The sequence below is a fragment of the Varroa destructor genome, unplaced genomic scaffold (assembly GCF_002443255.2).
Source record: "Varroa destructor unplaced genomic scaffold, Vdes_3.0 BEIS01000004.1, whole genome shotgun sequence".
NCBI classification, from domain to species: domain Eukaryota; kingdom Metazoa; phylum Arthropoda; class Arachnida; order Mesostigmata; family Varroidae; genus Varroa; species Varroa destructor.
Window position 1 is genome coordinate 22,671,521 of NW_019211457.1, and position 26,555 is coordinate 22,698,075.

Here is a 26,555-nt window from a genome sequence, read left to right on the forward strand (position 1 = left end):
ATAAGTAATTTGTCATCCATATGTCTGTTCTGCATTGAAGGCGGAAACTCGTTTTTTTTTGTTGTCGCAATGATTGGTCTGCAGCAGCTGGGTCACGGAGAAACATCGCACCCGCGCCCGACTCTGCCTGACATGGTTGGCAAAATTCAGTGGTCGCTTGACAACTAGGATAGTAAAAAAAAGTAGAAACTAGTACAACTGTAAGAAGTGAATGACGTATAGGCTGAAAGCTAAAAAAAGGCTACCATTACTTTTCACCAGATCAATGTATTTATCTTGTACTATATATGTCTATTAGATTTAATAAAGAGCGATAGCTCGGTAATCGGGTTCCACGCCAACGCTTTATAGCTGGCAAATGGGCATATATTTTTTATGGCTACTCTCAATTGCATTACTATTTTATGCACACGTCACACCCATGTTCATAGTGCTTGCTATATTATATGACGCGACCCTGTATGTATATGCGGTGTGTTGTACGCGACTGCAACTAAATCTGATGTTAATTATATTCGGTATTTTTGGTTCGGCAAACGTGTAATAGCGTGGGGTAGTGGTAAAATTGAACATTCACAGCTAGCAACCCCATCGGCATCGTCAGGAAAAAGCTCCCTGGTCATTACTTAATATTGCAAAATAATAATCTACTTCCAGCTGACGCAAAAGCGTGTTCCCTCGAGCACACAAGCTACACGCATTGCAATATATATTGGTATCTATTCGGATACAACAGGCTAAACATACATCCATATAAAGAGAAAGTTCAGCCTAAAGGAGTTCGTATGGAAGATGCACTGACTTCGATTGATACCTATTTCTCGATTGCTACCTTGATGCCTACAGTTACTATAGTAGATATCTTAGGCCACTTGCCTTAAGTACACCTTACAATACTCTTACTGCATCTTCCTCTTTATGGCCCTTCGTAGCCGTCAGTGAGTGGCGCAACCGAACGCTGCGATCATGTTTAGTTAACGTCGAACGATGAAAATTCTCAACGTGGCTCAGTGTCTTATCAGAGTGCCAAAAAAAGGGCAGCGGATAAGCCGCCAACATGTGACGCTCTTCAGCCTTGCTTAGCTGTCGAGCTTGCTGGCGCCATCTAGAAGAATTAGGAGCAGACGATTTTGGTAACAACCTGGTGGGAGAACCGGAAGGAAAGCCGATACTCGAATCTGCGACATAACCGAAGATTGGAACCGACACGCCGTTCCGTGGATTGTTCTATAGCGGCCGCAGAAGTTACGTTGTCTTGATGTCGTTAACAGGGCGGTGTATGCAGTATCGAGGTGGTGGAAAGGAATGACATATCCAGGCTTGATCTATTACTTGTATAGACCGAGGATAACGATCAACTCTAGACAAGACAGGTTGAAAGAGATCAGTCTGAGTTTAATCTCAGTACACACGAACGTGAACGTATCTTGCCATTCATACTGTGCGTTAAGTAGCGCTCCTTAAACCGAAATACAGGCGACTGAATAAAAGACGTGTACAAACGCAATGCTGTCACGCAATGCCGAACGGCTACCGAACTGCGGGAAAGTTCGGATGGCGGTAAATCCATTATTTTACGCTTTATTTGATCGTGATTCATGTTACAGTCAAATCTTATCAGTGATAGCCATAAAAGTGAAGCAGTAAAAAGTACAGGTGGAACTTACGTACATGAGTCATCCTATGAGACCCACGTGTTGTGATGATGAGCTCTCGGATGATGCAATTGATAACTGTTAAGTACTCTTAATTCGCTAATGCTTATTGATGTCAGTGTTTGAACAGCAAAATATGATATAGTAAATCAGCGGCGGCCAGTTTAGGTAAGTTAAATCGACGAAGCGCCGCTACATAGTTGTTGCTACACGTTGTTGTTGAAGCGACTCCGTATACTTCTACCAAGGCCTGTCGCGGACAGGACTGCCGCTAGTCAACTACGGATTTCAACTAGTAATACCGTCAATCGATGAAATTTTTACTGAGAAAACGATGAACCTCAATCAGACAACGAACGTTAAAAATTCAAAAAATTAGCTTCCCAAATGTGATAATAATATGAGGGTAGGTTTCGTTAGCTCAAACCTACAATAGCCATAGCCGTATACAAGCATAATAGCCTACTGCTGCAAATAAACTGCCCATTATTATAATGGTCCAGCCTGTAAATGATTGTAATCACATTATCTAGCTCCCAAACGGCTTAGATATGATGCAGAAAAAGAAAAACACGCTCATTTTTTTTCACAACACGAATAAATAATCTGTGCTCTCTTCGTTAACGCAACCTCTCACGGCATCGCCCTGGCTTCTTTATTTCCACCTTGACTATCCTTCTACACGGTTACCGTAGCTAGCGAATTATGTCTTAGTTCTGATACTGTATAGAATCGATACCAGTCGGAAGTCGAACAGCTTCAACGAACAGGAAACTTTGAGGGTTGTACTCTACCTCGCTACGACGTACCCACTTATTAAGTCATTTGTTCATTCAAACTCAGCTGATTATTCTGTCGACCCTATATTGCCTCCTCACGCTTATCGGCATCAGATGGTGGAATGCTCCTCGCCGATGCTGCCATTCGCTGCTGATAGCGGCTAGTTGGCTACTAATTCCGTTACTTTACAAAAAAATCCACGTGTTAAGGTCACCCTCCTGTGGCTATCCTTGTTCGCTTTGTTAAACCACCATGCATGCGTGGCTAGATCCGGCTAAACTGAACCTGAGTTAGGTCTGCCTTCATTTTTACCTCATTATAACAAAACCGCACAAACGAGTCAGCTGGGCAGATTATTGCTTAGCACCACTGCTTTATTTAACTGGGACAGTTCACCGCTTACCGCTCACTGGTAACTCTGGTGCTTGTCAGCGGCTAGAGACTAAATTGCCTTCATGTATTTTGCTGCGTATCTGAATCGGTCCTTCTCCCAATCTTTGTCTCCTTTCGTAGTTATCCTTATTTTCTTGGCGTTTTTGTTGTCGTTCCCCTTATTTTTCCAACTAAATATAATGCTCGACAATTAGCTTTCTTATGTCGCTGTAACCCTGTATGCCTGTTTGCAGGAATTACCCAGTAACTCGATCTGCCTTTTGAACACTGGTAACAGTTGCAACTGCTATTGCTGTTAACGCTCCTTTTGCCATCATTGTCACGATTATAGTTTTTTTTTTTTTTTTTTTTCCTGTTAGCGTTCGTCTTTTGTTCCGTTCACGGGTTTTTGTTTTTGTCACTCACAAATATTACGTTACAATTACTCGTCGTATTTGCCATCGTGGGTATCACTACTGCCAATAGAGGGAATTGCCTTTGTCGTTTTTGCCACAAACAGCATTTTCTGTCACGTAATGCCACATTTCTATTCGTATAACATTAATGCGGCGTATTACATAGATATTAGTAAACTCACGTTACGAGAATCGAAGGGCTTTGTTAGATGGATTTTTTTTTATTTGGAATATGTAGTGAGTTCCACGGTAGGCGTTGCTCGTATCGATATAGTTTGTGCCTGCATATACATATATGGGTGAGTGCATAAAGTCATTTTCGCGCCAGTCAGAGGCCAGTCTTCACATAGGAAGTGTTTATTTTTTTTTTGCTTTCCATCTGATTTGCTTTTACTATCGTGAATCTAGCATATTTCATATGAAAATGCAGACTCTTTAGTGCCTAAATGATATTCCAAATAGCATCAGAGTGCCGCCGGTAGCGTTGCTATTGCGGTAGCAATTGTACGGTATTTGTTCCCTATTCAGCTCACTGGGTGGGCTGATTATTCGAACAGTGGTTTCAACAGCGCTGGCTGACGTCGCTGAGGGCCTCTGTGCGTGACTACCTGTGGTGAAACTCGTGAGTAACGTACAATTGATTTGTACACCAAGGCACAAGGCTGTACGCAAACGCAGTAAGCGAGTCGGGCTGGCACACGAAATTCATAACGACACTAACCCCTTAAATACGCTCGTAGTAGTTAAACATAAAGTAAAAGCTGGCATTCTTGCCTTATCCGGAGCCAGAAGATCGCTTTCGTTAAACTGCCGGCCCTTTCGGCCGTTTGTTGGCTAACGATTTGTTTTTTTAGTGAATAAATCGTCGGATCAGAAGATTGTTTAACTATTGCAGCTTTATCGCGTTCTCAGGCATCGTCTTGTGGGTACCGAGGCAAACTATATATATACGCCTAACAACATTAATTTGGAAGCGGCGTTATAAAATATTTCCGTTTCGTTGGTTAGGAAGATTTCGCGAAGCAAAATACGGCATTATAGTAAACAAAACATATAACGGGCTAATGACTCACAAGTAAATGACGTTGAACACGGTAGTGATAGGATAGGCGTATTTTTGAAAAACGGAAAAAAAGTAAATTTGAAAAAATTAATAATCGCAACACACTAAAGCAGGATCCTTCTTATTCTACACTGCTTTAGAATATCCAGTAAACATGGCTATGTTCAAACATGCATTACATCGTTGGTGCTTGTTTTTAAGCAACGTTACTTACGTTTATCTTCAATTCCAGTAACGGTAAGCTAATAGGGCTTATTGTTGCCAAGGGGATATCTTTTCTATAACTAATGCATTGTGTTCATCTCAATTACAGACTACGAAGGGCGAAAGCAGCAATTTTCCCCAGAATTTCCATATCTGCCTCCAGGGGTTGGCAGCGGCAGTCCCCACGCCTTTCCAAAACATCCTGGCCTCTCTCCATTTCCACAAGGGTTCCCCAACAAAGGCTTCGAAGGAGAGTAAGTATCTCGTTTGTCTGTTGTGTAACTTCTTAGAGCTGTTTTACGTGATTAGCATTTTCTCGCAATCAAAAATATAAGTTAGATCCGTTGGATATTATAGGGCTTTCTAAAGTTTGTTTTCACTGATCATATGCTATGTATATACAGCAGTGTGCTTCTGAGTTAACTATTTCCGACGCTGACAAACGATTTTCTATCTACGCCTGTGTTTAAAAGTCGATCCGATTTCAACGCTTTCTGTTTAATCACCCTGTCTATAATATTTCGAACATCGAATGGCTCTAGCCTAACAAGCGACAACGCTCAATCCTGAGATCAATGAAGGACACATACGAAGAATCACTATAATTAAGCTCATCCGCTGCGTGCGTGTTACCACTGTCTGCGCAAATGGGATAAGTAAATTTTTCTTTCTATGGTAATGTCTCTTTCACTCGTTCCGTTTTCCTCTGCCTGATTACGTTATCGCTTCCGTATGAGACGGCCTTTCGCTGGCCAGCAGGACAAACAAAATGCAGTAGCCGGCCCCGGTTGAACCAGTTTTCCGCTTCTACACAAATGTAGACGTTGTAACTGCGGCATTATCTCCGTATTACTATGATTACTTGCACGCACTTGTCCTGTGTGCATGTAGCATGTATATATGTGAGTGTCTAACGACACAACGAATTCTATTCTGTTTGAATGGAAATAACAGTATATATTAGCTATTAGAAAAGCATTCGTTTATTCAGTGTTGCTTCTTGATAGACTCCGCTAGACCAGTTGTTGTATCAACGAAAGGAGATAACACAGCGCCTGTCAACGACACTCGCAGCTGCAGCCGAGGAAGATAGAGAACCCTTTAGCAGCTAATTGTCGGCAAACAAAGACGACTGGTGGAGTTATAAAATTGACACTTGCTATGAGTTGGTTCACAGTGTGCGCGAATCCCGTCTATCTAATATTTACGGAACGATCGACCGATAGCATAGGCCCACGCAGACGGAGTTTTTCTGTCTGCCTGATGTGACCATGCTGTCGTCCAATTGGTAGCAGTGTTATTATTACCCGTTCCATCGTAGTCGCATTCGTCGCTCACGATCGAATCGACGAAACAAGCCCCATCGTTAACAATTGTTATTACCGAGGCTCACTTAGTTACCCTTTTCTCTAATGGAAACCTGCAGATAATACTAATTTGTGTACAGCCACAGTGGGCAAGTGGGGCTCGTATCAATTGCATATAAACAAAAAGTGTAGATATACAAATGTGGTATACAAATGCACAGTTACAGGTTTTATAGCACCAGCGGACCGAACTTTCCTGACCCTGATTAGTCGGTCAGTCGGTCTCGGCAAAGGCAATCGTGCGCAGGACACTCCGCGCAGCTGCCACTGCTGGCCGCCGCCGCCGCGGCCACGTCGAGTCATCGGCGAGTCATTCAGCAACATTCGCGGCTTTCACAGATGCTCTCATATCTATATATTAATATATCGATCAACAACGTATATATGATCCATTACCTGCGGACGCATTTGACTCTCTTTCACTATTCAACACACGTGAGACGCTCGTGCAGCCATAGGGTAGTTGACACTCGTGCTCTTCTAACGTTCGAAGATTTAGCGACGATGAGATTTGGACGGAGGCGCGGATACGATCATTTTATTGATGCCGGCGGTGATGGCGTTCTGCTGATGGAGACGGCAGACATGCTGACAATGCTATCAGCCGTAAGCTATTATGTAGAAGCTGCAGTAGATAAATCCGTCCTTTGATAGTTATCACGCGTATAAATATCAGACGACAGTGGTGCTAATGGCGATGCGCTACCTGGTGGGAAGCCGTGGGAAGACTGGGAATTGGGTGGCTGGCAGGTACAACAACAATATAGAAAAACTCTATCGATTTCGACGAGCCGAAAGTAAAGCAGCAAAGCAGGTCTATTAAATAAATCAACTGCAACAGTTACCATCACACCTTTCACGGCAAGCGATAGGGAGATCTCCAGACTGTCTGGCTGTTGCAGCAGAAGTGTCACGCCACTGCGTAAAACGATTTGATAGCAAGGTACATGTAGCGTATCGACAGCCAATAACTGAAAAAGTAACATAAGTGAGACTAACAAACGAACTAAGTATTAACGCGCTACGAACGATATCAAGGACACAGAAGTGTCATCTGCGTACAACAAGGTATAAATACGTTTTCCTATTGTGGTCAGATTATACTTGACGCTTAGTGGTAGCTCGAGCAAAGGATACGGAATCAATCTGACGTCAACCAGTAGTGCAGCAGACAGCATGTCTTGTTCGTTGATGCCATCGAAAAACATTTTATCCAAGCGCGATGTGGGCTCAGCTCATATGGAATCTTCGTGGAGTTCGTGAAGAAGGCATATCCTTCCAAGCCAAGAGTGAAGTAGGCACTCGTACCTATATTATGCATCGTTTATATTCAGATTCGCTTAATTTGACATGCATCTATTATCGAATAAAAACGGTTAGGCCAATACCGGGCCACTTTCGAAGCAGATGCCTTACGATCCTACCATCGAGTAATCACGTTTGTGGCAGTACAAATACACACATCTGTACCTATATTCATCAAATAAAATTTTTCGTTAACCTGCTAAATAATACCTGTGTTTACCTAAAGTAGTCTGTGCTCGAGTCCCTATTAATCGGCCGTGCCATCCACTCATAGTCTTTTTTTGCCATTAATCGATAGTACACATAATACGCTTACTGAAGAGGCGGAGCATATTTATAGGTCAGAGGACACCTAGACCACATGCCAGTTGTCACCGTGGTTCCTTGTCTTAGTCGAGCAGCGACTTAACATCACCATGGTGCAGAGGTCATTGCTACAAGCAGTTGTAGGCAGTATACAGAACTCTGATCTTTCATAATGTCTTGAGCCGAAGTTCCTTAAAGACTCGACGCCAACAATGTTACAAGCCGTCGTATCAGTACGCTCCGATTCCATACGTGCACAACGCACAGAGTCTACTGCAATGACGCGTAGATCCTGTAGGATACCCAAGATGTTCTCTGAAGAGCATTAAACGCACCTTTGGAACGCTGCTCCAAAGCTGTACGCTCAGAAGTGCTTTCTGGTTAATGATTTTCCTTCTAAAGTTTCGCTTCTCCCCGGACAAGACCAGAGTAATATCACGACTCAGTCGCCCTCTCCAACACCTCCATCTGTTGCTTCTCTATGTCGTTTTGCTTGCATTTTGCCTGGTAACAGTGTAATAATACTACTAACAGCAACAATCGATTGTTGGTTTGCCATGTTTGATTCTGAGAAATTAAAACACTTTCACTCGTACAACGTACAACCCTTGCTGCCCCTTCGGTAATTGCTCTAACGAATTTGCTACTTTTCGAGTGACTCTGCTAACAACAGTTATTGACTCCCCAATAGATTCAAACTTTTCCGGCGCACTATTTTCCAACTCACAGATCGTAACGTTGCTGTTTCTATTGTTGATTAATATTTCTGGCTTAACAGATGCTACTTTGTTGAAGTTTGTTATCGCTGTTGTATCAGCCATTGCGGTTACTAAGACCATTGCGAAAGTGTGGGCCGTTGTTTGCTCAACCCTTGATGCTTGTTTTCTTGAACCCAGTGGGCTCGATTTTCGTTCGTTCGTTCGTTTGTTCGTTCGTTCGTTCGTTCTCTACCCATCATCATCGACTACAGCAGTCACCGGCTACTTTTAGGACGCTGGCAAATGTTGATGTCGTTGAAATGTCGAATGGACAGAGAGAAAACGACTGTCCTATCATCCAGCCTGCAACCCAATAACATGATCCCCGAAAAAAGACCGATCGAGACCGAGCCTTTCTTCAGCCCAGAGAGGAGTTGCCGCCTTTAGAAAAATAAGTTTGTATCTCTTCTCTTATGCTAACGACGCTGATGACATATGAGGTGGTTGAACCTAACGATTAGAGATCGAGACGATTGGCAGGCTTGAAATACTATCGTTTTGACAAGTTAGTGCAAAAAAATGGGTGGACATCCACATACGAGGCGACTGCTGGTGTCGAACAGATGAAACTCCATCGACAGCTAGTTGAAACATTACATAGATGTTCAAGGACAGCTGTAGTCTTCAGATATAATCCTTCATAAGCCGTACTGTACACCCAAATCCTAATAAGGCTAGATGGATGTAGTAATACCTCAGCATATGATTACGCAAATAAAATAAATGAGATGATCTTTGAACAAAAGTTAAAATACGTTCGGTATGATGAAGTTAAAATAACTTTATATATATATATAATATAATATATATATATATATATATTACGCTTATATATTGAAAACTAACTGTACATTTGACCGTAGACATGAACCAGACTGAAGCTTCCATTTCGTGTAAAGCATCATCCATGTCATGGTCAAACATATCTACCTCCGCGCAAACCACGCAAACACAAGTGCCCATCGATGAAAGTCTCCTAAGGCTGTACCATCGCATGACGTCAACATGACACTTCTACACCCGGTTGAATGTTTAGTCATCACTAACACTTAAACATGTACACATTGATCGCTGCGATTCTTCACTCGTTCTTTGCTTCCTCGATCGAGAAGGGAACAGGTTTAGAGGTTTAAAAAAATAATATCTATGTGTTCCGATAACTCTATCCCTAAAATCGAACTCATTTATCTTGGATGGGTGACAATGGTAATCAACGATCAGGCTCATTCCTTGTCAGTTACACGCACACAATCACCGCACAAAAAAAACAAGAGAGAAAGGAGAGACTGCCATCAGTCGGAAGCGTGATTTAGAAGAGTCTCTAGATATTCTTCTTCGCGGAGTCTTCTGATCCCGGAGGCCCTGATACAAATACAACAGAACACAGATATGGTAGGCTTTCACACAGTTCGGCGCATACTCACATACGCTAAGTCAGTCTGTACCTAATCGACTATATACTTAATAGATCCGAGTGAATGCTCTACCTTTTCCAAAGCAGTCTTTTTCTTTTGAGCAGAATCTCTCCGCAGACTGAGCACTATGGAGCTCATCTTGCTTAAGAATTATACGTATGATACAATAACATAACGCTGGCATAAACATGATATGAATTCGCGATAAACTTACGTGATAAACGGACGTGTCTATTAGATGTGAGATAAATTGCTAAATTGAAGTACCTCCTCCTATCTGCCACGTTGCGTAAAACAGAAGCGCTCCTTAAAATTAACTTCTCACCGTAATGTGCTTTCCATGAAGGTTCCCTCGTGTCGTTCGAGAGCTAAGTATCCCAGTAAACTCCCTGCTTCTCTGGGTTTCAATTAGGAAAGCTATTACACACAACGTTGTGGCAGTATACCAAACCCAGAGCGAGTGGAAATATTTTTATGGTGTTTTGCAGAATGTCTAGCCTAATTTAGCTACCGAGTTCACGTCTCGTTTCACTCTGTTCTATGGCAGAAGAATACGGTATGAAATAATTTAAGGAATCTTTCCACAGGCATCCATGTTAGCACAGTTCAGGAGCAAACAGCAAGTGAGCTCATTTCCAAGCGGGTATGTTGTCAAAATTTCTACTTGGAGCCGTGTCAACGTTGCGGTCCAATACGATGATTTAGCCATTGTTATATATTCGAAGCTACGCTTATCGCGTTGCCATCAATTACTATTTCACCAATCAGTGTCGTTGTCCGTACGACGAACTAATAATTGTGTGCATCTTGTCTGTCTTTGCTTGTCCTGATTTCAAAAGATGGCCTTAGTAGGACATTTTCCACTCGAGTCCTGTCTCGGTGACTGTCGTGTTTCCCGTTGTGTCTTGTCGACCAGATCATGAAACAGGCCGGAACGATTGGCCCCTGTTTCAGCGGTCGACGGCTTGTCCTGAACAGCAAAAGTGGGCGGCATCAAAGACGGAGCTTCTTGTCGTCTGCCTAGGCGAGCAGCCGCCAGCCAGATCATCGAAACGCTGTCATCTGCTGCTTGTTGAGTGTGGGCGCAGGTCTGCAGCGGCGGCGGTGGCGGCGATTGCGCCGGCCTTATTCTCATGTTCGTTGCCTTTTTTCAGCGCCGTTCCCTCTCGTTGTCCTTCTACCATTTTACTTGAGCTTTTCATCTCTTTGGTCTTCGTCGGCTTTCCTTTGGCTGGTGTGATTTTCGCTTGGAACTGGCTGAATGATTGACGACCTCCGTCGATCGACAGGATAGTTCATATTTTTTCGCTTCTTCTAACTGGGCTAACCAAGGTCGAGTGATCCGAAGGAAAGAAGCAGGAAAGGTTAAGGCGTCTGACGATTTGACGGTCTGACTGACGGCAATCACTAGACATGCGCTGCAGCGGGCGCACTGACTGATAACGTCTCTAAAACCTAATTGGGAGTAACGCAATCAAAAAGGGTTAGTTCCTCGAGGTCATACCTGTTTCAAGTTTCTACCTGTGCTCCCTAAATAGTTATATTAATCGGAGGTGTGTATTCTAGCGCACCCGTTGGACTACGGATACAGAAAAACTTATACGTCTATATATATATATATATATATATATGCGTCTTATACAAGACGCACGTGTCTCCGAGAATGCCCCTGTTAACTATATACGTTGCATGAAACCTAACACGCACTCGACATTGATAATTGCTATCATATGGGTTTGGCTAGAAAATTATACTTGGATACTTTATACGCAAATGCTTCTTGTGTCGGTAGCTTTTTTTCTGAGCATTCCTTTATATTTGTCATTCGACCTACATCTCTGCTATACATTTACCAGCACTGTTGTTTAAATAATATACAATGAAGTAGTTTACATCAGTTGTAATGCTTTTTCGCGTCAATCTGCTACTTTCGGACATCGAGACATGTTGTGCTAGACAAGATCGGAGTCTGTTGATCTAATTGGTCACAGGACAATCAGATCAACAGGGCTCGGATGAGACAAAACATTCCTTGGATAGGTTGAGGGTGCACGCTACATGAACTACGCTAGTTTTGGTGAGAAACGGGTGCGCGATGATTCTACAGAGTACTGAGCCAGTTAGTCAGAAAAGCATATCCCGTTCCTTGTTGAGACACGGGCTATCCGTCTTATCGTCGAGGGCATGAGAGTTTGCTTCTGCTCTCTTTCTATGCCCCAGATCCTATTTCTCTCCTTACATGCTCATTTATTGACTAAGCTGTTGGCGGGTAAGGCCTAGTCCATCGCAGCCAGGTAGCAGCATAGGTTCTTCAGGACACTTGAACCTAACATGCCTCTACTATTTGCTCCTCGAGTCCGTCTTCATTGAATTTCACCTTTCACCCTATTACAGTACGCAGTACCATTCGGAGTATGGGTCGCTTAGCAAGTTTGCAACGAGTTACATGGAACCGCTTACAGTCGAACACGACATGACACCATGCAAGAGCCAAACTTCAGAATACACAGAAGTTTCCAGTATATGTATCATGAGTTCTTGTAAATATTTGTTAATTCGTGTTGCTGCACGGACAAAATAGGGCTTGTTACCCAAGTCGTTTGACTTTCTAGTTTACCTTCGAGTATGGTAAATGAGAGGCCAAGGTTTATATTCTGTAGAGTTACGCGGAGATAGCTGGGAGGGCAATTGGGGATGTCTATCGTTAAGTTCACCTGAACAATACGAACTGATTGGTTCCGCCCTTTGAAAATGATCTATGTCTAGTGTAGCTGATGTTTTTGGTGTCCTATAGAAGACTGTGTTTACTTATTGTCACCAGGATCATGCTGACGTACATACAAGATATCATGGCGTCAATGCTCTACTAGCCAACATGCGCGTTAGCTTCATAATCGAACACAATCGTAGCAGTGAAACTAGCGAAACATAGAAATAACGTCATTGATGAGGTCTATTTGTGTTTGCAGCATTTTTATAAAATTTCTCAGTTATGGAGCGGAAACAGTGAATAGATTTCCTCGATGTATCTGTAGCAAGAAATAGTATATTAGTAACATATATTTTGTTCTCTATTATCATTTCGGTTTCTTAAATCCGCATAATAAAACCTAACGCAATAATATCTAATTCAGCTATCTTCTTTAAATTTTTGAGATTTGCTTTGTTTTACAATATTCGGTCATCATCGTTCATACTGCACACCTAACGTTTAGTTCTGCGCAATATAGCGGTAGGCGCTATATGTACCATTATGAATGATACCCATCTGTCTGATTTCAATCTATAGCAAACTTTATCGATGTGTATCTTTCAAACGTCAGCCTAAGGCAAATAGCGACTCGGAAACAGAGTCGACACTTGATCTATGAAGGCTGAGCTCCTGACTCTGTTTCTGGATTCTGGTTCGGTTAGTCGACTTCAACCCGTCTCCTCACAGGAGAATTCGGCTCGCTGTTTGATCTAGTAATAGTGTTCCGTGTACATTGATGGTGAAAGCTATATGATCGCACAGTAACGATGACATCGAGGTAACGCAGCAGCCGTGATTAACAGACGGCCAGCCCGAAACATATCAAGCTGAACCGATATATCGGAATAGGCTCTTACGCATCGTCAATTTTAGTCCTGCTTATTGGCCGTCCGTATCATTGGCTCACTTCTTTGTTCAAGGAAAGACACGGGTTTCTTTTCGTATACTTTAACATTCTTCTGATTCAGTCCCCTCGGATCCGCGGATCCAAAAATCGTATTTATAGGGGTGGCACCGGTGGTCACTGAACCATGAAAGTTACGTCAACTACAGCTGTGTGCAAAAGTTTGTGAGCTCTTCCGCCAGGTACGCAGCGGGTCCATTTCCACGAGAGCGTTATGACAGCTCTATAGGTCGGAGCACAGCGCAGAGCAATGGACACAGATGAAGACGTATTGCTTAAACAAATTTGTATGGATGAAGCAAAGAAAATGTCTAAGATTAAATAAGACTAGATAAATGATTTTACATCATTGTCTTCTTGAAATAATGAGGAGTAGCTTTCCAACTGAGAATTAGTTTTTAGCTAAAAATGCATCCACTTAAATATCGAATGTAATTCGACGTTTGTCACATCATTGTTGTGATTGTAGTTGACGAATCTCTCACAAAAATCTATTGCAATGTCAGCGAACATGTGGAACGTTCTGCCTTGTCTCATAGGACACCCTTCTATATCTCTCAGCTGTCTACTTCAATAACATGACTGCTGACGGTAACTGTAAATGTTCGACGAATGAGCTGACTGCAATGCGTCAGAACAAAACACATAGTAACCGAGAGAAACAGATAATAGAGCTCAACACCACACTACCTATAACGATTCGGCTGGCGCCGATGACGAGATTTGTCTATCTCGTTGTTTCGTGTTTGAACAACTTGGCTTGATTTACCCTGTTCCGGCGAAAAGATCTCTCACACTTTAGGCGTCAATGTTGCTAGTCGCCTATCCATCTCGATGCGTTTTCTATATTTTGGAAGTATCTGTGCGAGTGCCTTTCGGCTCACTGGATAGATCAACTGTCACAGTGCTAAGATAGGTGGCCAAGTTAAATTATGACAGGACATCTGTCTACCAGTGCGTCAACGAGCATTACACCGACAGGGCGATGGAAGAAGCCCCACCATCGCAGTTAACTACGGCGTCTTCCGTTTGTCATCGCGATAACTACAAAGAACCATAGTCCCACAGGTAGAGTGGCAAAGGTTAACCATGCGCGACCATGAGCCACGAGATGTCACTCCCGTAGAGCTTTTCGTAGGTTCTTGGCTACGCAGCCATGTTTTGAGTTAGGCCACCTCTTCATTTCCCTCTTAGGGTATTTGTTTTCCATCGTGATATAACAGTCCTTCCTAGCCTTTAATACATTCATATATTGGATTATTGATAAAGTATTCACCGTTCTAAACCGAAATTGAAGAAGGTATTTTTCATATTCTAAAATAATATTACAAAACTAATTATGTGCCATTTTTGTCTATGACCAATAAGAACTTCTACGGTTTTATATGGTTTCTAGGAGAAAAATGATAATAAGTGATTTCTACATCCGTCCATTCGAAACTAAGCTAACTCCATTGCAGAAGTTCTCTAAACACCGAAACAGATAAAATTCTGATAGTGCAAGATCCGGACTGTACGGCAAATATATTAAGAGTTTTATTTAAGTTTACTCAATTTTTTGCCAGATAGCTAAAAAAAAATATGATCGGGCATTCTCGTGGTAAAGCTTCACTAATTCTGATCGATCTTTGCGAGTTGCTTGCTATAGTCTAGTTACAAGCTGGTTGATGGTAGAGGTTTGTATCGATCGTTTAACTAGACCGCAACACTTGATAATGCACGATTCCTTTCCAACCCTACTAAACAAATAGTGTCAGCTTCTTTGGCATCAGTCTGGGCTTCGCCATAGACTAGGGGGCACATTTTTTTTTGGATCCACTTTTGATGACCTGTAATCAACTGCTTTAGGTATGGATAGAGTTCATTGCATTTCTGTACAGTTTCTATGTCTAGTATGTCTAATATGATCTAGTAAATCTCTTGGCGTCATTTCGATCAGAAGCCATACATGATGCTCGTGTAGCCAACCTTCTTTAAACGGTTCAGAACCGTTTGGTGATGGATGTTTAATTTTTAGCTCTTGTTTAACTTCTGTGGTGATTTCATCAACTTTTTTCGTAATTGGCCATACACTAAAAAGAGCATCTTTTACATAAACATTTTCAGAACAAAAGCGATAGAAACATCTCTGAATAACGCATTCTGACCTTAAACAGACACAGATGTTTTTTCATGGATCTGTTCAGCGTTTGTGCCTATCTAATTATAAAATTGTAAAATATGGCAATTTTTTGCGGAAATTTCACTCCCTATGTTAAGTCTAAAAAAAAACCTTTCCACAATTTTAACATGTCTACTAATGCTAAATCTCAACTTGTAAATGGCGCCCAATCCACATTTGAGATACGTAGCTCTAAGGTCATCTAGCTAGAAGAACGGTCTAAACCTTTTCGGCAATATATATATACATTTGTATATATATAGCTTTTGGGCCAACACATTTGATTAACGCAAGTGACGCCCTCGCCATCTCTAGTACGCTGTTGCAGGCCTAATAATAAGACTCCAATATCTACAACAGTTCCTAATTGAACAAAAGAAATAAAAACATGCAGCTGTAAAAATTTTCAACTTCTTTTTTCAACGAGTATCTTTTAGTGAAACTCACAATGACAAGAAAGTCTGGAACACGTCGATTTCCAACTACATAATTATCCAACAATATACCGTTGCTGTTTATTCTGATTTTCAGAGAGTTCCACCCTGATGACCCAAACACGTTTATGAGCGGTGGCAAATGCGAAACATATCGAGGGACAGCTTGTGCGCATTACCTTATAAATCAGACTGTGTATGTTCGGCCTGGTTTAAGTATGGCCTCTCTTGAAGAAAAACTCGCTGGGGTACTGACGGTCGTTCGAACTTCACGCGATGTCACCCCCGAATGCCTCAAATTCGCTTTCCCCTCGCTCTGCATGTTCGCTTTTCCGCCGTGCGATAAGACAGTGCATGAACACAAGCCTCGTATGGGTAAGTTCTTCCTAGATGACTTGCTATACATGGATAGGTACATAAATGACGAATCGATAATAAATGAAACTTGTTAGAAATTGAAGCCGAGCAAATTAAAATATAAAATAAAAATAATATTAAAAAACTCTGTAATGAAATATATGGACGGTGACTTCAAAGCCTCTCATATCCGTATCGGCGTCTTTTTTTCTATTTTACGGATGCTTTTTGAACTTTTGTGCTGCCAGGTGCTTAAAAAGTGTACACTTCTAGTCTTTTGAAGTGAATGATGCGAGCCTATTCCGACATCACAGACTAACATGTTGGGATGGTATATATCACGAGCTTTACATTTTAGATATACATAGGGAATTCTGCGAGAAAAGATTTAAATCAGGGATATAATGCACGTGTGTGTATGCTGGATATTTACAGAAAACTTTTGCACGTGTGTCTTTTAGCCGAAAAATAATGATTTTAAACATTTCTGGCTGGCAGCGCCGTAATTAGCTCACTTCATAATAATAATAATAAGCGAAACAGTTAGTGACTGGTAAGTCTAATAAGTGCTTTTCTTTTTTAGTTTGCCGAGACGAATGCGAATTGCTGGAGGATAATATATGTCGTATGGAGTATTCGATTGCCAAACGCCACCCAGTGATCGGAAGAGCGAATATTTTACCTGATTGTAAGAAGCTGCCTGAACGAAATAGCCCTGATGGATTGAACTGCCTCGGCCTAGGAATTCCGCTGCCGACGATTATTCAGTTGGATGAAGGTACGCTGGTGCCACTGGCGCGGGCCCTGTTGACACTTCAGTGTTGCGAAGTCTTGCGTCGAACTAAATAACGATGTCGTCGATTGAAATGCGAATCTGTCCGCGCTTTTCAATAGCAATTCGATTTGTTTTCAGTGGCAAGCTTCAAAAAGATTTATATCTGTATCTGAGCTGACCTACAGTCGTTTCGAGCAAAAGTGCTATGACTTAGTGTGTCCACTTGGTAAATACATGAACACTACTTATTGCACCTAATTATATATATAATTAATGTCCCGTAATACGCTTAAATCGAGTATTTTCATTTGCGCATTCGAACTCTTAGACGAAGGGTTAAAAGCACGTAGCTCACTGTGTCAGCGCCGCATTTTACAACCATAATCTTGTATTTTGCTTTGGTCAGCGAATCGCAAATTTTCGTTATTCATGGCTGTCTCTGTTGTTACCGTGGTTGATGTCAAAACTAGTGGACGGGACGGATCTTCCTCGCGATTTATCGGCTCCCCAAGCGGTCATAGACTACAATCAAAACTAGTGTGGTACTTAGACATAAAAAGAAAGAAAGCATAGGCAGTAAAGGCACGCTATATCACTCTTCAGTCTTAGTATCAACCCATGTCAACACGCTGATCGGAAAAACTAGCGGACTAACTGGCTGCTCTATGTGGAACCAGTTAAATTCGGACTCCTATGCAAAGCGATGGAAGGCCTCTGGTGCCATGGCCCATAAAAAGTGCTCATTTAAGCGTGTTTTCTTCGTCATTGAACTTAACGTCATCAGCCAAAAACACGCATTTCCCCAGTGAGTTAGCGCTACGAATGGCTTCTTGCTGTTTCTGTTGGAATTAGAGGAACCACTTGGATGCTCTGGAGGTAGACTTTGTTCACAATAGACTATCGCGGATAGTTAGAAAACAGGTATTAACTAAAACACATACTATCCGCAGTATTCACTCACGATCACTTCGGTATGTTTGCACGAATGAGCACTGCACAAACTCTTAATAGCAGTACTAGCTACTATTAATGCACGATCGTATTGGACGATTAATGCCTGTCTGATTAGCAAAAAGGTGAGACTGCGTTTGCTGTCATGGACGTGCAAGTCGTGCTAGCCGTTGAGGCGAAGGTAAAGCCCCTCATTGTTCTATTCATAGAAGCCAACTCGTGGAAGCAAATATGCGATTGTACAAGAGGTGCAACAGCTGGAAGTAAGAATTATTGAGCTACTATAGAACGCAAAAGAAGATGGCGGCCAATGAATATGGCATGCTCAAATAGGCACGTGACTTTCTATATAAAGCACAGGCATAGATATGCCACTTACACATGCCAAGCCTGCTTTTGTTAATATAAGCTAGTTTATTTTATTTTATATATTTAGTTTAACTAGAGGTTACTACAGGTAACCTTTCAAGCATAAGACTGATACGTAAAGCTCGTAGGAAAAAACAAACAAGTTCTTTTTATTTAATTCCCTAATGCTCTATTATAATACTGTATACGCGAATATGTCGTGCGATAAGTATGAATCTACTATGAATAAACCAGCGTAAAAGCATTATCGAACCAGCTTTCAATTTGTATGTTGTGAACTCGTCTCATGAAAACTATCGCGACCATATTGCAAAATGAAACGATCTAATTTGCGTTATTTTCGTTGGATTATTTTCAGATCAACACTGCTATGAGGGTAATGGTGAGTCCTATCGAGGCTCGGTCTCAATGAGCATTTCCGGGCATCCCTGCCAACCCTGGCATCACCAAATCCTCTATTCACGGGTGACCGCCCATGAAGGCATTCTCGGAGGACATTCATACTGCAGGAACCCTGATGGGTCCAGAGTTGGACCATGGTGCTTCACTGAAGTCGGTGGCAAAGAGGCTTGTAACATCCCGAAATGTGGTACGTATTGGGCATACATAGATTACCACCTAGTTGGCAATATTTAAGCATATCGCCGACTGTAATTTACGTTTTGTGTAATTATTATTGGTGAACGCAAAAAAACAAGCGAAAATATTGTATATTAGACTATGAGTTGCCCTCGATGATGTCTAATGGATTCGTTACTCCTTATTAGAACGCATTTCCCGTTAGTTAGTATCATAACAGATGTGTTTATCGACATTATTGTGCATGCATTCAAATTTTTCAGCGGATTACATGTGGCTCTACGTGGTTGTGCCGAGCGTGGCAGCTGTAGCTCTGATATCGCTTCTTGTCTCGGTATTCTGCATCAAGCGGCGCACGTCATCCAAACCTCCTCCGTCCTCACTAGTTAATAACTCGCTTCAGGCGCTTAAGGTAGCCAAGAATGGATCAGCGGCTCAGAGCAGAATCAACACGATGGAGCTGAACAAACTTTTGCCTAGAACTCAGGTGCGAGCACCCGAGTTTCCCCTGTCATCGATCAAGTTTATCGAGGAATTAGGCGAAGGAGCGTTCGGCAAGGTCTACCGTGGTTCAATCATAGGCTATGATTGGTTAGCAACGCAGCAGCCGACGGTGTTCAATAATCGCTTCCTGAATGGCACGCCAAATGGTGAACTGCCAGTAGCTGTCAAGACACTCAAAGAGAACGCATCACAAAAGGTTCAAGATGACTTCCATCGTGAAGCCGGCCTTATGGCTGATCTTCATCACCCGAACATTGTCTGCCTGGTCGGCGTTGTGACCAGACAAGAGCCTATGTGTCTGCTTTTTGAGTACATGGAACATGGCGACCTGCACGAGTACCTCATTGCACATTCTCCAACCCGAGCGGACTCGATCAATCAGACGTTGGAATTCGCCGATTTTCTCCATATCTGCCGTCAGATCGCCGCTGGAATGGAGTTTCTAGCAGCGCATCACTATGTGCATCGCGATTTGGCTGCACGTAACGTCCTTGTCGGTGAGAATACGACTGTGAAGATTTCGGACTTTGGACTATCTCGCGACATTTACTCGTCGGACTATTATCGAGTACAGGCGAAGAGCCTCCTGCCGGTTCGATGGATGCCGCCGGAGGCTATCCTGTACGGCAAGTTTACAGCCGAAAGCGATGTATGGTCGTTTGGTGTCGTTATGTGGGAGGTATTCTCATACGGCTGCCAACCGTATTATGGTTACAGCAATCAAGAAGTTACCGAAATGATTCGGGCACGACAGCTACTGGCGTGTCCTGAGGAGTGCCCATCCCACGTCTATTCAATGATGGTGGAGTGTTGGCACGAGGTGTCCGCACGTCGGCCATCATTCTCTGAGCTTCATAATCGCCTCTGCACGTGGCAAACGATGCATTGTCGAAGCGTCAGCCAGGGTAGTAGGAGTCAGTCATCTACCACCAACTCGACTATGCTCAGCCAGCAGCGGGTTAGTATAAATAGACAAGGAGATATATGTAGATAGTCACATATTGACATAAATCTCTCTTATATAATAGCTATATAGACAAATCGACACAAAATGGACGATGCTGTCTGTGAGTGGAAAGCTTGCACTGCGCACGTTGGTCTAGTGATCTCAACTGTTGTGTGATGTCTGCTGTTGTCTTGCAGAGAGCAATGGACACATCCATGGACCGCTGTTCCACCCCAAACAGCCACGTCTACCAGCATTTAATACACGACCCTAAGGCCTAACAATGGAAACCTTAAATGTGGATAAGTAGGATGACACAAAGACACGCCACAAGTGTGAACCTAAGAGCAGGCGGACTACGCCCCAGTCTTGTAGAGATACAGTGTGTCTAAAGACGAAATGTCCACAAATATGACATGAGTTGTGCACCATATATATATATATATATATATATATATATATATATATATATATATATAAGTAGAAAAGGCAGATTGAAGGAGAGTATTTTATTGTTGAGTGGGTGGTGGAACAAGCCTGACGCCTCCGTTCAACAACAGTATCAGCTACAATAAGTTTACATAGGCGAGTCAATACTGACCAATACAGACAGCATCGCACTCTGCATTACGCGTACAACCTGTACTGTCCCCCGATTCACAAAAAAAAAACTACAAAAAGCATAACAGAAGGTATGAAAACAAATCATAACGGTAAAATAATGAAAGAAGAGCTTCGGCCCCACTGGCCGACGAGGACATCTCGAGCTTTACTACACACATCCAACAACCAGAACCAGTTCTAGCAGTCGCTAGCGAGCTTCGCCGAGAACACAACCAATCGTCTTGAAAAAACACAATAGCAGTATGTGCTAAATTGACCTCCACCCGTTGTAACTGTATAATTTTATCAATTATATTGTCAGTAATAATAAGCTAAACCCATATGGCGTCGATGTGATCGGGGCAAACCAAGCTGAACTGAAAGCGAATCTCTGTCGACACATATCATCGCGTTGTCGACGGCCCTTTCGTGCTCTCCCCTATTACGGGTCTATCCTTAACGAGTATCAATACCTCTTTACTTTAAATGTTCCATAAAGCAGTAGTAAGAATGGCACGTTTCTTCGATTACTGGCTGTATAGTTATCAACTTGAATCTTGAAAAACTTACGAATATGATTCTGCAACCAAATCACCTTATAAGAATAAACGCAGCGAAAAAAGAGTAAGTCAATCTTGGCTATCAAGAACTTCCTTATCATATATGCATATGTACACACGACCTTGAGTAAAGCTTCAGTTGAAGAAATCAAGGCAGAGGTGTCTGAAATGTGATCACAAGAGTATCTATATTATGACTACGATAAGCTAAAGCGCGAATAGTATCACACGGGTGCAATCAGAGTATCAGCAGCCAGACAATAAGTTGATTACTTAAACAACAACAGTTGCAAAGAAAATGCACCTGGACAAATAAAGAAATCATTTTTTGCACCGGGATTATCTGTTCCCTTTTGACTGACAGGGGAACCTCGGTCGAATATGTGGTCTCTTTATTCCCGCAAGCAGTGACCTAGCCAAAAATTAACCTGACCGAGAAGTTTGTCGGGAACATTAGATTGATATTAATTTCCGTTTTACTTACTACTGTCAGCGAACGTGCGTCTGCTACAACGAAACACGGAAATATATGACATATGATTACCTACGGGAGAGTAAAGAAACGCAAACCGTGCTCCAGGCAAGGATTAAATGGGGAGAGCGTTGGGCCGCTATAAATACGTATGTATATATGAGAGTGATCTTAACACTAAGAGTGCACACAACTATTAATTATAAATAGGACAAAAAGCAAGAAAAAGTCGTCGAAGATCAACAACTATATATGTGAAGACAAATTTACCATTAACTAGCGAAAGAATATCATCATCATCGTCATCATCATCGTCGTCATCATCATCATCATCATCATCATCATTGTCGTCGTCGTCGTCATCACGAGATCATGGTATAAACTCCCCCGGGGACTACGCAGCGGTTACTATTATTATTATTACAACAAGCTCTTAATATATATAGATACATATAGATATATAAATGCATCAGGATGCAAAACCACGCATAAATACCATATTCTTGAGGTCGCACGAGGAAGACGAATACGAAAATAAAGACAGGATGACACTAAGGGGAATCCTATGAAAGATGCGATTTTACAAGACTGTGACAGGAGTTGATGGCAACAGAACAACGATTCATCAAAGCAAGTCTACGAAACGTTTCTTACTTACTTCAAACTGTTATTTAAGATGAGGAACAAGATAGGGGCTCAATGAAAAACCAAAAAACAAGGAGTTGAGGGCAAATTTACAACCGAAAGATTCAATTTGGCCACAACGCGGTGCATGGTTGAACAATGGTCCTGGACAGGCAATGATGTTTTTTTTTAATCAAATGATTCATGTTAAAAGCAACAGATACCACATATATATTGCATATAAATACATCGTCGAAAACAAATCTACTCGCCATGACAAGAAAAAAAATACACCTACCAACAGTACGAATGAGAAATGCAAGTACCGAATGGAAATGCAATATACCTCGCGTAAAGCAGTCATTAGCTTAAGAAGAGCGATCGGTAAAAGAGCAGAACACTATACATCATCAAACCACCATCACGCTTGACCAGCTTGAATGAGTTTATAGGGTTATGCAATATTCGGCGATCGCTGATGAACTGGGAGTAGTCATTGAGACAGGTACACTTGCTCATACATGAAAACACATTAAAAATCATTTTCTTATATATATATAAGGAAAGAAAGGGCAAACGCAGCATACACAAAGAACCTCATACATACATACATCTAATTTTAGCGACGTATTGCCGTAAAGTTGTGTCTCTTTTAGGCATTGTCTCATAAGTACGCACAGCGGTAAGAACCGCTCGCTCAAAACCGGCCATGGATCTGACGGCGAAGGCACTTCAAACAGGAACTATGTTTTAAAGCTACTTGTTGTAACAGGACACAGGCATAAAAATACTATGCAGGTGTTGACTTTCAATAAAGATGACAATCCTGAACAGGTATCACTGATAACACCTATATTAAAGTACTGAAGCGGTACAATCCCCCTCACCAATGGCAAATGGGCGATTCTGCTACTGCGAAATTATCATCTAATAATAATATTAATCATTATATGTACTCAGTGGCACAAATTGCTTGCAGTGCAGCAGCTATTTCTTTCTATTAAATAATTAGATAATTTTATGCCGGTGGAGCCTTTTAATACATGCTAGTGATGCATTATTTGTCAGCGGCGCTACTCTCACAGACTATTCAAGCACATACTTAATTATATTTGCACAAATTTGCCAAACGCTTGTTTTCTTCCAGCTGAGTAAGAGCAGCACGGAAAGCTATGCATTTTGTTGTCGCACCGCAAACATAACAAATGATACCGAATCGCAAAACCGGCTCGTTTTAGCTTAATCCTTATCGATATTACACGCGCGCATACATCTGAAAAACACTAATGTAACAACGTGTATTTGCAAGGTCACTCATTGGTATTTGCCACAGTTCAGCAGCAACATAATTGCATAAAAATATTCATAAAAACAAATGATCGTTGTGTCCAAACGCCGCCACACAATTCCCCGACACGCAGCGAACTGTAAAATCAGACAGGTAAACAATAACACAGTGTAAACGGGATAAACAATGAAAAACAGCAGACGACTCAGGCGAGCTGACGCTTGAATGGGAAGTGCTGAAACGCAACGTACGCGGTAAATTAATTCATCCACAATGAACATTATTATTACTATTATCAAAATGTAAATAGTCATATAATATGCGTGAATGGCGATAATGACGTCGGAAGGAAGAAACAATAATAAATATACTATGGCTGTATGCGCGAAATAAGAATGAGATCTGTGGCAGAACGAACTACAAGGTGAAAGCATTCAGACAGTGAACGTTAGGTTCTCGAGGTGAAAATTGCCTTTTCGTTAATTTTTCGTGTATGCGTGTATGTATTACCGTACTAATGTGCTCTACTAAGTAGTTCGTTACTTATTGGTTATAACAGATTCCGGTTATGGATTTATCGTAGCCACTCACCATCTAGCTGTTGAAACCTTACATATGGTCCCTCGTTCTTCAGCCCGAGCTCTGAATAAAGATGAGATCAGCATACGAGGTATTTGAATGTCGACTGACGAGCTAGCATTGTTTTAGCGTGTGTACGTGTGAGTGTGGGTGGGTGGGTGTGTGCGTGTGTCTCTGTGTCTGTGTCCGTGTCCGTGTCCAAAGCGGCACGTCTTTGCTTCAAGCGAACTCAATAAACGAAAGTCCACGGCCTTTACCGGAATGTGCACTTGAGAGCTTTCGCACATCACGCTAACCGAGCATGTTGGCCATTGGCAATATTGTTCTCTATGGAGCCGGCTTATTGGCTAGGCTGAGAAGGAAGTCGGTGCAGTTTTGCGTTGTATTGTAGTAAAAAATAAGGGAAAACGAAGTAAGAGGAGCTTATGAAGAGAAGCTCGCAATTTTGTAAGTATCTAGTCCCTGTGTAAAGCTATAATTAATGGTGGTACTAATAATATTACGAAGAATAAAAACGATGGAAATGATGGTGGTCACGAGACTGATATGATATACAATGGCGATTATTACTCTTATGTATAGTGCTAATTACACAATTGTAAGAAATGGTGTCCATGAAATCATGAAAGACGGACAGAGTATTGTGAGAGAAAACATATAAGTAGAGGGCAACGAATATTAGATTTATCCAAAAGCAGGTTACGGGCCCTATAGAAATAGACGAAACCGACAAAGGGAGTAAGTATTGATCGTAGGCCCGATGAAGATATCTAAATTCGTTATTATTATTGCCTTTACTTCTATGGTACAGAATCTTACGCTCTCAGTACGAAATGGCTACAGCTACAAAATATGGCTAAGTCGCCGGACCAGTCAGGAAAATATATATATGATGAGGACTTGATGCAAATGATGGTATTGAATTGAAATAGGAATGAACTGAGAAATCCGGAAGAATAAACAAAGAAAGAATAAAATGTTTCATACTGTCTGTCTCAACTAGTGGGTATTTATTGCTCGTTAAAAAGATACTATATAGGTGATAGAACTTGTAGGTTTACAATTGTGCTAGTTGCAAAGATTTAAAGGATTGTATTGCTGCATTGTTTACATGAACATATATTAATATAGAACATAATAATAATATAACAATATTAAAGTAATAAACTTGCAATACTCTACCGCCGACATTATTAAACCTAGTCGGGCGCCTTTAGAAAACCTTCGGAAAACTTAAGGCTACTTTAGAAATAAGTGTACTAGAAGTTCGTATTTGATGATCCAGAAAATCTTATTACTTAGTCGGGTAGATGTCAAGAGATACGCGCCTCGTATAAATTAAGAAAACTTACAGCAAACATTTTAAATGTATGAACTAGCTTTACGCTGGAAGCAGTTGGCTTCTTTTGAGTATATCGCGCGCCAATATATGACAGTTGTCATATAAAGGTTTTAGCGGGAGTTCCTTTTTTCTTACGCTTAGTCCGAATCACACTGGTATCATACAGTTCACGGTAATTATCGTATTATGATTATTCAGCAATGTTTTATAAGAATGACAACAGCCAGTGGCCTCATGAAATGAGTCAAGATGACTCTACTGAAATAGAATCCTTGATTGTAGAAAAACAGCAGTCCATCTTTTGCTAGTACCGTGCATGTTTGTACCCAGAATACGATTTTAATTTCACAGAAGCGGCATGGATTTTTCAAAAATGTCTAACAAACAATTCAAATAATCTAGAGTATAGAAAATTCGAAAGGTGATGACTTCCGCTGCAAGGCCCCAACAGGACCTGACAGGAGGCTGTCATTGCTTGGCGAACTAGAATATATCGATGCCGGTGTCAAGCAGTCTGGAAAGGGTTTAACAGCAGTTAGACAGACGATCAACAAGTCTTACATACGAAGTGATTCGTCGTCTCAAACTTGACAAACTATATAACCCCTTTGTCGCTTGCACGTGTTTTAAGTGACTGCTGGAAGCAACCCGTCTGCCACAACTCGGAAGCAACAGATCCGCAGTTAAGCATGCCCCAGACGAGTTTCCAGCCAC

At 41.7% G+C, this 26,555-nt stretch overlaps 1 protein-coding gene and 1 long non-coding RNA gene across 15 annotated transcripts in view; one reads left to right on the forward strand and one right to left on the reverse strand.

Annotated features, from left to right (window-relative positions):
• Positions 1 to 25,498, forward strand: part of LOC111248627 (tyrosine-protein kinase transmembrane receptor Ror-like) — a 240,468-nt gene extending 214,970 nt beyond the window's left edge. For 10 of the 12 annotated variants that reach the window (XM_086988074.1, XM_022801284.2, XM_086988079.1 and 7 more), the window contains 6 exons: positions 4,600 to 4,744; positions 15,990 to 16,267; positions 16,833 to 17,027; positions 18,703 to 18,933; positions 19,187 to 20,385; positions 20,571 to 25,498. In XM_086988074.1, coding sequence (XP_086844200.1) covers positions 4,600 to 4,744; positions 15,990 to 16,267; positions 16,833 to 17,027; positions 18,703 to 18,933; positions 19,187 to 20,385; positions 20,571 to 20,654 — 2,132 coding nt within the window. In that variant the 3' untranslated portion in view covers positions 20,655 to 25,498. The remainder of the gene's footprint in view (positions 1 to 4,599; positions 4,745 to 15,989; positions 16,268 to 16,832; positions 17,028 to 18,702; positions 18,934 to 19,186; positions 20,386 to 20,570) is intronic. The other 2 variants (XR_015327104.1, XR_015327105.1) reach the window with 2 other exon arrangements.
• On the reverse strand, positions 8,988 to 23,875 carry LOC147755969 (uncharacterized). Of its 3 annotated transcripts, XR_015327108.1 has the most exons (5): positions 23,735 to 23,875; positions 23,244 to 23,362; positions 16,932 to 23,142; positions 14,067 to 16,290; positions 8,988 to 11,096 (listed from the first exon to the last, which is right to left on the reverse strand). It is a non-coding gene; the product is annotated as an uncharacterized LOC147755969 (long non-coding RNA). The 3 variants fall into 3 exon arrangements; XR_015327107.1 differs by having other exon boundaries at positions 16,932 to 23,362; XR_015327109.1 differs by lacking the exon at positions 23,244 to 23,362 and having other exon boundaries at positions 23,735 to 23,873.
• Positions 25,499 to 26,555: the final 1,057 nt, after the last annotated feature.